Raw genomic sequence first — 16046 nt, 5'->3', positions numbered from 1 at the left:
CAGTTACTGCACATCTATCTACTACCACTACCAAAAAGTAGGATGTCACTGAGCCGAACCTAGATGTTATTGTCCAAACCCCCTTCTTTGACAGTCTTTGCTTATGATATCATAGCATCCCTTGAGACTAAACCAATGAAGACTTATTAGAGAAAATAAAGTCCCAAATTTCAAAAATATCCATCCAGTTATTAACACTGTACATCAAACTAGTGATTTAGATCTCTTTTACTTCTCAGGGTCATCAGATTTTCCTTTAGGTTTACAGTGAGTAAAGGTTGAGCCAATGGTAGGCTAACCACTTTCTAGCTCATTCAGTTTGTTCAGGTGAATATACTTATGTAAATCGGTACACTGCTATTTTGTAATTATTTTCCATGTATTTAACAGATTAATTATGGCCCTTTATAGGGAAATAACATCATGACAGAAAAATCCATACTTTTGCACAGTTGTAGATCCAGCACGTGACAATACCCTCTAGATGTAATGATTCCATAATCACTGGAGAAATTCTTTGGAAAAACTGTGGGTTCTAACCTTTTTAGACACATGGGCTGGAGAACTACAGGTCTTCTATATTATCTATATTTACCATATGCTCAGTAAGATAGTTGAGTTGTGTTCATTGTTATTTCTTATTGCAGGTGAGGTAAAAAATGGCTATTGGCCACAGTTTGATGCCTTGCTGGATTACATGACTGGTCGGGAAATAATGGTCATGTATGCCATGTTGTGGGGGGTTCCTGAGAAGAAGATTAAACTATATGTGAATAAATCATTGCAATCACTGAATCTGGAACCCTATGCTGACAAGTTTATTTAGACTTACAGGTGAGGTATTGTACTGGTGCTCTCATTGCAGCTAATATTGATGAGCCTCCTGTGTTTCTGCTCTTTGAAATGGGTGCCCACGGTTTAACCAGAGTTCCACTGACAAACAGAGGCAATGACTGTGAAGTGATCTAATGCCCTGGCAGTGTTTAGATGCCAGCAGTAAAGCAGACCTAGACAGTATCATATCTCCCCTTTGCAGAGATGAAACTAAAAATCCTGGTGCTATTAAAATTGTAGCCATTGAATTACAAAAGAGACCATTTTTCTACCTGTCTCTCTATATAGTTCTTTGTCTCTCAAACAAACACAGTGTAAGATTCTTTGCATTGGCCTGGCCACTATGTAGTTTATATATCTAGGAATCCCAATGAACCTCAAGAATAATAATACAAATTTCACTGATAATGTGGCTAAATTGATTTTGTAAACAAAAGTTACCCTTCTACATTTCAAATCATCTGGTTTTTGGTCTGGAGCCTTGGTTGAGCCACATGTAATCAGCATTTTTAGTATCTCTGCTTGTTCCCTGACTCAGCATTTTGGAAATAGGCAAATTATTTTCTGTAAATGTTGATATGTATTAAGTAGATGTTTTATGTATTAAGTTACTATAATGTATAGCCATCTCTGCGTCTGCTTTCTGTCTCCTTCCTTGACCATGAAGTGGAGGAAACAAACGTAGACTCACCACTGCCATTGCCCTAATCGGAAAGCCCTCGGCTATCTTCCTGGATGAGCCATCAACTAGCATGGACCCAGAGGCCCGGCATCTGCTTTGGAACACAGTGACAAAGACACGTGAAAGTGGCAAAGTCATCCTCATTACCTCTCACAGGTGTGGTTTTTCAGGAAGTTGATTAAGGATTAGAAGTGTTTTCATGGCTATGGGAGGGCATTATTTGGAGCTTGCAATATTGGACAGTAAACTTGCCTAAGCATGAGCTCCTCCTGAATCCTAGTGAGTGGAATGGCCAAGAATTCTCACTGAGAGGAGAAAGCAGAAAGTTTAGGATCTGTTCCATTTGAGAATTTAGTCATCAACTACCTTGAACTTGAAAATATCTCCATTTCCCATGATATTAATGATGGAAAATGCACCTTCCTATTTTAGAGTCACAAAATACTGAAAATTTGAACTACAGGATGTCTTCCAATGGAGATCTTTTCAGCCTTACATTATTCTGGTGTCTTGTTTTGCTAGTATGGAGGAATGTGATGCCCTCTGTACCAGGCTGGCCATCATGGTGAAGGGAAAATTCATGTGCCTGGGCAGCCCTCAGCATCTCAAGAACAAGTTCAGCAGTATTTACATACTGAAGGCTAAGGTCAAGATTGATACAGATGAGAATAAATTAGAGAATTTTAAACAATATATTGCGGCATTTTTCCCAGGTAAATTAAGTTGGCTAGGCTAACTTTGTTAGACATGTGTTAAATCATATTAGTTGTTCTCACCATCCATATGGCATGTGTCTCTAATAACTATTTCTTGTGAGTGATTGATATTTATTGATATTCCACATTGAGATCCTTTTGAATGTTTGTTCTTATAAAACTATTGTATCCGGTTGTGTTAAGAACTTTTCACACAAAAAAACACAGAAGTACAGTTGACCCTTGAACAACATGGGTTTGAATGGCATGGGTCAACTTATACATGGATTTTCTTTTCAGTAAGTACAGTATAGTACTATAAGTGTATTTTTTCTTGCTTATAGTTTTCTTAATAACATTTTCTTTTCTCTAGCTTACTTTATTGTAATAATACAACATATAATACATATAACATACAAAACGTATGTTAATTTACTATGTTAACAGTAAGGGTTCTGGTCAACAGTAGGCTATTAGTGGAGGACCTGGGGAAGATGGCCGCATAGGAGGACTCTGGGCTCACCGCGTCCTGCTGATCACTCAGATTCCACCTACACCTGCCTAAATAACCCAGAAAACTGCCAGAAGACTAGCAGAATGGACCCTCCGGAGCCAAGCGCAGAGGAGAGGCCCACGGAAGAGGGTAGGAAGGGCGGAGAAGTGGTGTACGCTATACGGACTAGTGGGAGGGAGCCGAGTCGGAGGGGCAGCCCACTGGCCAAGCAGAGCCCCCAAATCTGGCTGGCAAAAGCGGAGGGGCCAGATGGAGTGTGTTCTGACAGCAAGTGGGACTTAACATCTGGAAGGTTAAAAGCTAACAGCTCTGCTCGGAGAACGGGAGGGCTGGAGGACAACGGGAGGGAGAGTTGCTGAGCCCTGGGATGACAGAGCTCAGTTTGGCAGGGAACAAAGGAGCTTGCCAGCGCCATCTCCCTCACCCATGCCCCAGCCAAAATCCCAAAGGAAACCAGTTCCTGCCAGGGAACTTGCTTGCACCGCGCAAACGCCCATTGCTGTGCTTCTGCGGATCCACCCCTCCAGCAGCGGGTCTGACTCCCTCCCGCTGCCACAGGGCCCTTCCCAAAGCAGATGACCAAAGGAGAAGCAAGCTGAGCCTGCCCCTCCCGCCCCTGTGCACCTTGCCTATCCACCTCAGCTAATACACCAGATCCCCAGCACCACAAGCCCACCAGTGTGCAAGTAGCCCAGATGGGCCACGCCACCCCACAGTGAATCCCGTCCCTATGAGAGGGGAAGAGTAGGTACACGCCAGTCTGACTGTGGCCCCAGCGGTGGGCTGGGGGCAGACATCAGGTCTGACTGTGGCCCCACCCACCAACTCCAGTTATTCAAGACAGCACAGGTGAAGTGCCCTGCAGGGCCGCACTACTCCAGGGACTATCCAAAATGATGAAACGGAAGAATTCACCTCCAAAGAATCTCCAGGAAATAACAACAGCTAACGAACTGATAAAAAAGGATTTAAACAATGTAACAGAAAGTGAATTTAGAATAATAGTAATGAAATTAATAGCTGGGCTTGAAAACAGTATAGAGGACAGCAGAGAATCTATTGCTACAGAGATCAAGGGACTAAGGAATAGTCAGGAGGAGCTAAATAATGCTATAAACGAGGTGCAAAATAAAATGGAGACAACCACGGCTCAGATTGAAGAGGCAGAGGAGAGAATAGGTGAACTAGAAGATAAAATTATGGAAAAAGAGGAAGCTGAGAAAAAGAGAGATAAAAAAATCCAGGAGTATGAGGGGAAAGTTAGAGAACTAAGTGATGCACTAAAGAGAAATAATCTACGCATAATTGGTATTCCAGAGGAGGAAGAGAGAAGGAAAGTGATGAAAGTGTACTTGAAGAAATCATAGCTGAGAACTTCCCCGATCTGGGGAAGGAAAAAGACGTTGAAATCCAAGAGGCACAGAGAACTCCCTTCAGACGTAATTTGAATTGATCTTCTGCACGACATATCATAGTGAAACTGGCAAAATACAAGGATAAAGAGAACATTCTGAAAGCAGCGAGGGATAAACATGCTCTAACATATAAAGGGAGACCTATAAGACTCATGACTGATCTCTCTTCTAAAAGTTGGCAGGCCAGAAAGGAATGGCAGGAGATCTTCAATGTGATGAACAGAAAAAAAAATATGCAGCCAAGAACCCTTTATCCAGCAAGTTTGTCATTTAGAATAGAAGGAGAGATAAAGGTCTTCCCAAACAAACAAAAACTGAAGGAATTCGTCACCACTACACCAGCCCTACAAGAGATCCTAAGGGGGATCCTGTGAGACAAAGTACCAGAGACATCGCTACAAGCATAAAACATACAGACATCACAATGACTCTAAACCCATATCTTTCTATAATAACACTGACTGTAAATGGCTAACTGCACCAAGCAAAAGACATAGGGTATCAGAATGGATAAAAAACAAGACCCATCTATTTGCTGTCTACAAGAGACTCATTTTAGACCTGAGGACACCTTCAGATTGAGAGCGAGGGGATGGAGAACTATTTATCATGCCACTGGAAGTCAAAATAAAGCTGGAGTAGCCATACTGATAACAGACAAACTAGACTTTATTTTATTTATTTATTTATTTATTTATTTATTTAAAAAAATTTTTTTAACATTTATTCATTTTTTTCAACGTTTTTTATTTATTTTTGGGACAGAGAGAGACAGAGCATGAACGGGGGAGGGGCAGAGAGAGAGGGAGACACAGAATCGGAAACAGGCTCCAGGCTCCGAGCCATCAGCCCAGAGCCCGACACGGGGCTCGAACTCACGGACCGCGAGATCGTGACCTGGCTGAAGTCGGACGCTTAACCGACTGCGCCACCCAGGCGCCCCAGACAAACTAGACTTTAAATTAAAGTCTGTAACAAGAGATGAAGAAGGGCATTATAAAATAATTACAGGGTCTATCCATCAGGAAGAGCTAACAATTATAAATGTCTATGCCCCGAATACGAAAGCCCCCAAATATATAAAACAATTACTCATAAACATAAGCAACCTTAGTGATAAGAATGTGGTAATTGCAGGGGACTTTAACACTCCACTTACAGAAATGGATAGATCATCTAGACACATGGTCAATAAAGAAACAAGGGCCCTGAATGATACATTGGATCAGATGGACTTGACAGATATATTTAGAACTCTGCATCCCAAAGCAACAGAATATACTTTCTTCTCGAGTGCACATGGAACATTCTCCAAGACAGATCACATACCAGGTCAAAAAACAGCCCTTCATAAGTTTACAAGAATTGAGATCATACCATGCATACTTTCAGACCACAATGCGATGAAGCTTGAAATCAACCACAGGAAAAAGTCTGGAAAACCTCCAAAAGCATGGAGGTTAAAGAACACCCTACCAAAGAATGAGTGGGTCAACCAGGCAATTAGAGAAGAAATTAAAAAAATATATGGAAACAAACGAAAATGAAAATACAACAATCAAACGCTTTGGGATGCAGTGAAGGCAGTCCTGAGAGGAAAATACATTGCAATCCAGGCCTATCTCAAGAAACAAGAAAAATCCCCAATACAAAATCTAATAGCACACCTAAAGGAAATAGAAGCAGAACAGCAAAGACAGCCTACACCCAGCAGAAGAAGAAAAATAATAAAGATCAGAGCAGAAATAAACAATATAGAATCTAAAAAAACTGTAGAGCAGATCAACGAAACCAAGAGTTGGTTTTTTGAAACAATAAACAAAATTGATAAACCTCTAGCCAGGCTTCTCAAAAAGCAAAGGGAGATGACCCAAATAGATAAAATCAGGAATGAAAATGGAATTAGTACAACCAATCCCTCAGAGATACAAACAATTATCAGGGAATATTTGGAAAAATTATATGCCAACAAACTGGACAACCTGGAAGAAATGGACAAATTCCTAAACACCCACAAGCTTCCAAAACTCAATCAGGAGGATATAGAAAGCTTGAACAGACCCATAACCAGCGAAGAAATTGAATCAGTTATCAAAAATCTCCCAACAAATGAGTCCAGGACCAGATGGCTTCCCAGGAGAGTTCTACCAGACGTTGAAAGCAGAGATAATACCTATCCTTCTCAAGCTATTCCAAAAAAACAGAAAGGGAAGGAAAACTTCCAGACTCATTCTATGAAGCCAGTATTACTTTGATTCCTAAACCAGACAGAGACCCAGTAAAAAAAAAGAGAACTACAGGCGAAAATCCCTGATGAATATGGATGCAAAAATTCTCAATAAGATACTAGCAAATCGAATTCAACAGCATATAAAAAGAATTATTCACCACGATCAAATGGGATTCATTCCTGGGATGCAGGGCTGGTTCAGCATTCGCAAATCAATCAACGTGATACATCACATTAATAAAAGAAAAGATAAGAACCATATGATCCTGTCAATCGATGCAGAAAAGGCATTTGACAAAATTCAGCATCGTTTCTTAATTAAAACCTTTCAGAAAGTCGGTATAGAAGGAACATACTTAAACATCATAAAAGCCAATTATGAAAAGCCCACAGCTAACATCATCCTCAATGAGGAAAAACTGAGAGCTTTTTCCCTGAGATCAGGAACATGACAGGGATGTCCACTCTCACCACTGTTGTTTAACATAGTGTTGGACGTGCTAGCATCAGCAATCAGACAACAAAAGGAAATCAAAGGCATCAAAATTGGCAAAGATGAAGTCAACCTTTCACTTTTTGCAGATGACATGATATTATACATGGAAAATCCGATAGACTCCACCGAAAGTCTGCTAGAACTGATACATGAATTCAACAGAGTTGCAGGATACAAAATCAATGTACAGAAATCAGTCGCATTCTTATACACTAATAATGAAGCAACAGAAAGACAAATAAAGAAACTGATCCCATTCACAATTGCACCAAGAAGCATAAAATACCTAGGGATAAATCTAACCAAAGATGTAACAGATCTGTATGCTGAAAACTATAGAAAGCTTAGGAAGGTAATTGAAGAAGATATAAAGAAATGGAAAAACATTCCCTGCTCATGGATTGGAAGAATAAATATTGTCAAAATGTCAATACTACCCAAAGCTATCTACACATTCAATGCAATCCCAATCAAAATTGCACCAGCATTCTCAAAACTAGAACAAGCGATCCTAAAATTCATATGGAACCACAAAAGGCCCCGAATAGCCAAAGTAATTTTGAAGAAGAAGACCAAAGCAGGAGGCATCACAATCCCAGACTTTAGCCTCTACTACAAAGCTGTCATCATCAAGACAGCATGGTATTGGCACAAAAACAGACACATAGACCAATGGAATAGAATAGAAACCCCAGAACTAGACCCACAAACGTATGGCCAACTCATCTTTGACAAAGCAGGAAAGAACATCCAATGGAAAAAAGACAGTCTCTTTAACAAATGGTGCTGGGAGAACTGGACAGCAACATGCAGAAGGTTGAAACTAGACCACTTTCTCACACCATTCACAAAAATAAACTTAAAATGGATAAAGGACCTGAATGTGAGACAGGAAACCATCAAAACCCTAGAGGAGAAAGCAGGAAAAGACCTCTCTGACCTCAGCCGTAGCAATTTATTACTTGACACATCCCCAAAGGCAAGGGAATTAAAAGCAAAAATGAACTATTGGTACCTCATGAAGATAAAAAGCTTCTGCACTGCAAAGGAAACAACCAACAAAAGTAAAAGGCAACCAACGGAATGGGAAAAGATATTTGCAAATGACATATAGGACAAAGGGCTAGTATCCAAAATCTATAAAGAGCTCACCAAACTCCACACCCAAAAAACAAATAACCCAGTGAAGAAATGGGCAGAAAACATGAATAGACACTTCTCTAAAGAAGACATCTGGATGGCCAATAGGCACATGAAAAGATGCTCAACATCGCTCCTCATCAGGGAAATACAAATCAAAACCACACTCAGATATCACCTCACGCCAGTCAGAGTGGCCAAAATGAACAAATCAGGAGATTATAGATGCTGGAGAGGATGTGGAGAATCGGGAACCCTCTTGCACTGTTGGTGGGAATGCAAACTGGTGCAACCACTCTGGAAAACAGTGTGGAGGTTCCTCAGAAAATTGAAAATAGACCTACCCTATGACCCAGCAGTAGCACTGCTAGGAATTTACCCAAGGGTTACAGGAGTACTGATGCATAGGGGCACTTGTACCCCAATGTTTATAGCAGCACTCTCAGCAATAGCCAAATTATGGGAAGAGCCTAAATGTCCATCAACTGATGAATGGATAAAGAAATTGTGGTTTATATACACAATGGAGTACTACGTGGCAATGAGAAAGAATGAAATATGGCCCTTTGTAGCAACGTGGATGGAACTGGAGAGTGTGATGCTAAGTGAAATAAGCCATACAGAGAAAGACCATATATTTTCACTCTTATGTGGATCCTGAGAAACTTAACAGAAACCCATGGGGGAGGGGAAGGGAAAAAAAGAGGTTAGAGTGGGAGAGAGCCAAAGCATAAGAGACTCTTAAAAACTGAGAACAATCTGAGGATTGATGGGTGGTGGGAGGGAGGGGAGGGTGGGTGATGGGTATTGAGGAGGGCACCTTTTGGGATGAGCACTGGGTCTTGTATGGAAACCAATTTGACAATAAATTTCATATATTGGAAAAAAACAGTAGGCTATTAGTAGTAAAATTTGGGGGGGGGTTGAAAGTTATACACTAATCCTCACATTGTTCAAAGGTCAATAGTACTCACCAACCTTCTGTATATTAACTAGTAGGTCTGTTGTAGATTAGGCTGTCCATATGTTTATATATGTAAAGTCATATATTTTAGCATAATTCTCAATTATTTGCACATATAATCTAAGTCTGCTAGGTCTGCTATAATAAAATACCACACACTGTGGTATACACACACACAGAAATTTATTTTTTCATAGTTCTCTGGCTAGAAGGCCAATATCAAGGTTTTAGCAAGTCTGGTTTCCTCTGAGGCCTCTTTCTTTGGCTGCTGATGGCTGCCTTCTTCCTTTGTCCTCATCCAGACTTAGCTCTGTGTGCACCTTAGCTCTGGTGTCTCTTCCACTTCTAATAAGGACACTAGTTGAGAGTGGATTGAGGCCCCATTCTTATAATCTCCATTAGTATTAATTACCTCCATAAAGGCCCTTTGTCCAAATACAATCACATTCGGGGTTTGGACTTCAGCATATGAATTTGGGAGGATACAGTTCAGTCTATAAGATCTTTTAAGGTTTTTTCCTTGCACTAATAATGTAACTCTTGTCTCTTTCTGTAAGAGCCAGGATATGGAATTGAGATTCAAATAAAAATCAGTAAGCTTTTCTCTCCTTTCAAGAGTAGCATGCTTCTACAAGCTAAATTCAATAAACATCTCTCCGACTATATGGTACAATACCAAAGAAAGCAACTATTTTTTTCTACCCTTTATTTCTCTTTCCTAAATATAAAGCATGGACCTAGCAAGACTTAATAATTCTGGTTTTTCACCTTAGTTTCCACCCCACTATGCTGTACAAAATATCACAGAAGTTTCCACTGTGTGTCAGGCTGGGAAGTTAGAATGTTATCTTCTAAGCAATGGAAAATAGCATGATGGATTATGCAATAAGAATGAAGATCAGAAAATAGAAAGAAATGGATAGTAGATTACATCTTGGAAACATATATGTGGGAAATAGAATCACTTCAGTGGTGTTCATAGTCCATTAAGAAGTTCAGTTTTCACTTATGCATTCATTTGGTAAATATTTCTGAGTAGTACTTGTATCAGAAGTCTATTTGATGTGGTCCCTAAATCACCACAAAGAAAAGCTGCCACCAGAAAACCTTACTGTGTGCTGTCCTAGAAACTTGCTCTACTTGAAGGAGGAACACTAAACACTGACACAAGACCTATCCCCAAGGATGTGGACACAAGAACTTTAATGGGAATATGGGTTTGAGGCACTTTCTTGTTTGAGGCTCTTGTAAGGTGGTTGTTGCCCTGTTGTTCCTCGCATTATTTTGAACAAAAAGCTATTCAAATATGATATAATCCAAAAGAAACTGACATGGAACCCTTATATAAATATTGACTTTTAAAAAGATGGAATAAATATTACAAGCAAAGGCAGCTGGAATATCCACTTCTTTTTTTAAAATTTTTTAAACATTTATTCATTTTTGAGAGACAGAGACAGATTGTGAGTGGGGGAGGGGCAGAGAGAGAGGGAGACACAAGATCCAAAGCAGTCTCCAGGCTCTGAGCTGTCAGCACAGAGCCAAACTTGGGGATCGAACTCACAAACCATGAGATCATGACCTGAGCCAAAGTCAGACGCTCAACCAACTGAGCCACCAGGCACCACTGGAATATTCACGTCTATAATGGGCTTACCAGAGGAATGAGAAATATTTAGAGTAAATGGTTCCATGAAAGAAAATACTAAATCACATTAGGAAGGGCTAAGAAATTAGATGACTAGACAACAAAGAGATATGGAAAGACAACTGACAGCTTTTTTTTTAAGTAAACATTTCAGGGGTGCCTGAGTGCCTCCGTTGGTTAAGTGTCCAACTTCAGCTCAGGTCATGTTCTCATGGTTCACAGGTTCAAGCCCCACAACAGGCTCTGTGCTGACAGCTCAGAGCCTGGAGTCTGCTTCGGAGTCTGTGTCTCCCTCTCAGCCTGCCCTTCCCCTGCTCGTGCTCTCTCTCTCTCTCTCTCGAAAATAAATAAAACATTTTTAAAAAGTAAACATTTCAGAAATAATTAGGTATCAGGAACAAATAGTGTAGGAAGTTCAAGGGAAATGGGGATTGGAATGGAGAAAAAGAGGAAAACACCAAACAAAAATATAAACAAGCACTTGAGAGACATTCAGAAAGAAGGAAGGGAATGTTAATACAGTACAATCATAAAAGTAGTCCACAAAGAAAAAATGTCACAGAATAGAATAAATACTAAAAATTTTCAGGAAAATTTCCTAAACTAAAACAAAACCTAATTGAAAAGGCAATGAGACACCCCCCAAAAAACTTACCTCAAATCATTAATACCAATGAATTCTCACTTGGGTGCCACCTTACAAGGATCACTGAGGAATCTATGGGGCTTTTACCATTGTGGTAAAACAGAGGAACAGAGAAGGTAGGTGGTGCTTAAAGCAAGCAGCATCCAGATCTTGGCAGACCACATTCCTACTTGTACTGGCATTGGAGCAGAGAATCCACTCTGTGGGTGTGCCTGTCTGCAGAGCTGAGCTGGTACTACGTCTGGCCTGGGAGCAGGAGGGTACTTCTGCCTGATTTGGGTCCCCAGCCAAAAAGCTGTGCCAGATATGGAGCCCATTCTACAGCTCTGCTAGCCAGAGAAGTAAATGCAAAGTCCTGACCAACTGCTAAGCATAGCCTCCAGTCTTGCCCAACTAGGAAGCCAGGAAGCCATGGAGCCTACCCTACAGCTATACTTTCATCAGTGCCTAATCAGAGATTCCAGCCAGTAGCTCTGCCCAGCTGCAGAGCTGAACCAGTGGCCCTATCTGACCAGTGAACTCAGTGGGCCGTCTGCCTTATTTGGATCCCAACAATGAAGCACAGCCAGTAGCTTACTAGATTATAAAGGCCAGCCTTCAGTCTTGCCCAACTTTGGGAAACAGTCATGCCCCTGCATAATTTTAGAGCACAGCTAGGCCTTATCTGACTGTTAGGCCCTGCTTGTGGCTCCACCAGAACACAGAGATCAGATGGTAGCATCAACCTGTTAGCACAGCCTGAGGCCTCCCCTAGACAAGAGCAATGGGGCTTAGTCCCTGGCCCTGAACAATTGTGGAGTCCAAACAGTGGCACCACCCTTCTAGGGGTACAGAACCCAGTTAATGGCACTGCTTAGACCGTGGAGCACAGCCAGTAGTCCTGCCCAATCAGGGAGCCTACCCAGTAGCCCTGCTTGAACACAGAGCTCAATGGGCAGGCCAATCAACCGATGGAACACAGACAGCCACTGCCCTTCCCCTCACCTTAGAGCAGAAGTGTTCGACCCAACCAAACCAAGACCCTGATAACAAGCACTCTCTGCCCTTGGAAGCTACCACGTAAAAACAGTCTAGTACCTTAAGTTGATGGATGAAGATCTGTCCCTGATAAAGTAAACCTGTAAAGTCTAGGAGACTATTCATTCAAATGTGCAGGTACAAACACAAGGACCACAGAGAATCAGGTAAACATGATGCCACCAAAAGAAACTAATAAATCTTCAACAATCGACCCTAAAGAGAGATCTGTGAAATATCTGACAAAGAATTTAGAATAATCCTTTTAAAGAGGCTTAGTGAACAACAAAAACACACAGAAAGACAGGTAAGCAAAATCAGTCGCATGAACAAAATGAAAAATACAGAAATTGACACCATCAAACAAATCCTAGAGCTGAAAAATACAATGACTGAACTGGAGAATTCAATAGAGAGCTTCAGCAACAGACTCAACCAAGCAGAAGAAACAATCAGTAAAATATGAGGTATGTCATTTGAAATTACCCAGTCAGAGATGCAAAAAAGAATGATAAAAAATGGGGGGAAAAAAGCCTACAGGACTTAGGGGACACTGTAACAGAAACAATTATAGGCATTATGGGAATTCCAGAAGAGAAGAGAACAAGAAATAGAAAGTCTATTTAAAAAAATAATGTCAGAAAACATTTCAAACTTGGGGAGGGATATTGATGTACATATTCCTGGGGCCCAAGGGACCCCAAATAGTTGAATTAGAAAAACATTAACTGAGAAACACATTTTAATACATTTCTCAAATGTCAAAAACAAAAGATAATTTTGAAAACGCAAGAGAAAAGTGATTGTCATACAAGGGAATCCCCTATAAGATTCCTTAAAAGAAGCTTTGCAGACTAAGAGAAAGTGAGATTATATAGTCAAAATATTGGAAAAAGAATATCTGTCAACCAAGAATAATACACGTGGCAGAGCTGTCCTCTAGAAAGGAAGGCCAGAAAAGATTTAAACTTTATTAAACAATCCAACCAAAAGAGATTGGCAGAATGGATAAAAAACATGGACCCATAATTTTTATACATTTGGAGTCCCAGATGGAGAACTCCCGGACTCTTTGGGCTCAGAGGAACTAATTTTTTCCTCTCCATTCCTTAAAACAAAATTTAAACCTACCTAAGGCCCCACACTGAACTCAGTTCAGTTTTAGTTGGATCCAGTCCAACCCGGGACCCAGTTTGGTTGAAGACAGAGAACTAATAATGTTTAAGTCAGACCTTGTTCAACTCCAGACTCAGTCTGGTAAAAGAAAAGGTCAAATGAAGTCGGAGAGCTCGTGACACAATACTGAGGAGCTCAGATATCCAATAGGAACATACACAGACTTTCAGGCACAGTGTGAAAGTAAATGAGTGCAAAGGGCTCATTGAGTACCTATGCCTGTTTGATCTTTGCTCCCAGGGCCACTGGGGGCTCTTTTGGATCCAGTTCTATCACCAGAACTATTAAAAGATAAACTGGTGCATATTACAATTTTCAAGAGTTCATTAGAACATATATCAATTCAGGGGCGCCTGGGTGGCGCAGTCGGTTAAGCGTCCGACTTCAGCCAGGTCACGATCTCGCGGTCTGTGGGTTCGAGCCCCGCGTCAGGCTCTGGGCTGACGGCTCGGAGCCTGGAGCCTGTTTCCGATTCTGTGTCTCCCTCTCTCTCTGACCCTCCCCCGTTCATGCTCTGTCTCTCTCTGTCCCAAAAATAAATTAAAAAAAAAAAAAAAAAAAAAGAACATATATCAATTCTAATTGGGCAGCTCCAAACTAAAGGTCATGAGGAGGATTCCACAAACAGGAGCTAAGGGAGAGGTTTATACAGAAAAAAACCTGTGGATAATCAAGGAAATATTTGATTAAGCAGTTGCCTTATTTGAGAAAAACTAGCTGGTTATTTGTGGCTATCTTTTCTTGAGTTTCATTTTCTTAGATTTGAGTGCATTTACTCTGGCTTGGGTTTTGATTTACTTACGTAGCCTACCAAAGAATTAGACCCACCTCAGTCTCATGACTTCTTTAATTACTTTAACATATATTTTAAAAACAATTTTAACCCTGATGAATTTAATTAGTAATAGTTTGCAAATATGCAATGCTAAGAATAAACACATCTATTTGTTCTTAATTTGAAATGGATGCCCCCTGACCTTCCCTCTCATTCCACCAGTGGGTTCTTATTCACCTGTAAAAGAAATAACACGTGGCCTGACTTTGGGGATTTATATGTGTGATTTCCTATTTCATGTGAGAATAGAAATCCTTGTCCTGCTGCACTCCCCAGCAAACATAGTGTACATGCATACATACTCATACAACCAGAATGAAAATCCTTTCAGTTCATATTCTCAAAACTTGGTTTGTAGTAACAAAAATTTCAGAAGGTTCAGGTTTTACATTGTACATATGAAGTAATAATTTTTTGGTGACTGAAGCCTGCTGAAATAATTAACCGTGTTACGTATACGAAAAGGTTGGCCTTTGGATTATGTCCCTCTTTTATTTGAGACCTCTATTCATCCCTCTATTGTGTATAATAAAGTTGGTGTAGCAATATTTTAGAACTTCAAAATTTGTAAGATTATTTATCTATCTTTCTTTTCCTAGGTAGGGAATTAAAACACGAACATCAAGGGCTCCTTAACTACTACATTCCCAGCAAGAACAATGCCTGGGCAAAGGCGAATGTTGAAACCATGCTCTTCTAATATTACATGTTAAGAAAGTCCTAATGATGGGAAATATTTGGGACTCTCATGTGGAAAGGGAGCCTGATATTATAGAATTAGCAGAGACCTTAGGTTGCTTTTCAGTGGTTCCTAGAGTTTAATTGCTTCAGATTTCTACCTTTAAATCCCATTTTTTGTCCCTCTCAAAAAAATGGGGACAGGGAACTGCTTCCTCACAGATCATCAATGATTTATTCTGTCACTTTCTCATCTCCCCTTTCTGTGCTTTTTGTCTTCCAACAATAACTTGGTAGGAGTTGGAAGAAATGATAGAGAGGCTCATCTGGGTTGGGCACTGGAGGGGATGGCTGCAATGTTAACTGTACTTTTTTGTTGTTGTTGATAAAGATGTTTGATGTTTTGGAGAAAGCTAAAGTGAAATTCGATTTAGAAGACTACCCCATCACTCAGATAACGCTGGAACAAGTCTTCCTGACCTTTGCTAACTCAGAGAACATTGGAGTTGATTGAAAAAAAAGGTACAATGAGATTCACTTCTAACTAGTGACATTTACTATGTCTTCTGTAGTACTCTTTACTAAGCCTGGATACATAGAGGGGCATATCTGTATGTGTACATCTTAGTGTATATATATTTATGTAATAAAGATTCCCCCTAAGGAGACTATTTGTCACTTTTTTTTTGTAGGTTTACATGGCCTATACAAATCTAAAGATATCTGGTAAAACTGTTTTCTATGCTAGAAACATGAAGGAGCAGCATTTATCAGGGTGAGAACAAGGACTTATTCCTGAGTATTTTGAATGTCTGAACAGAAACATCCAATAATGATAGAGCTGCCACATGGGACAACATGAAGAGCAAAAGCTTTATGTTTTAGCAGCTGAATTAAACATAAGAGGATCATAAAGCCTGGGTCAAAAAATCATCTTTCCCATAGATACACACACACACCACTTTTATAACAAAAAGAGTAATTAAAATCAGTATCAAAGTTTATGATGATAAGCTGGATTATTTTTCAAAATTCAAACCAAGATTCTACATTTGTCTACATTTGTAAAAGAATCT

General features: G+C 40.2%; 1 protein-coding gene across 1 annotated transcript in view; it reads left to right on the top strand.

The window, feature by feature from the left end:
* Positions 1-15484, top strand: part of LOC131501626 (phospholipid-transporting ATPase ABCA3-like) — a 102828-nt gene extending 87344 nt beyond the window's left edge. The window contains 5 exon segments of the mRNA XM_058711921.1: positions 653-834; positions 1502-1672; positions 2039-2229; positions 14892-14965; positions 15362-15484. Of these exon segments, the coding sequence (XP_058567904.1) occupies positions 653-834; positions 1502-1672; positions 2039-2229; positions 14892-14965; positions 15362-15484 (741 nt within the window).
* Positions 15485-16046: the final 562 nt, after the last annotated feature.

Source organism: Neofelis nebulosa, chromosome 18, assembly GCF_028018385.1.
Source record: "Neofelis nebulosa isolate mNeoNeb1 chromosome 18, mNeoNeb1.pri, whole genome shotgun sequence".
Lineage (NCBI taxonomy): Eukaryota > Metazoa > Chordata > Mammalia > Carnivora > Felidae > Neofelis > Neofelis nebulosa.
Note: the sequence above shows the minus strand (reverse complement) of the source record. Positions and strands in the feature narration are given on the sequence as shown.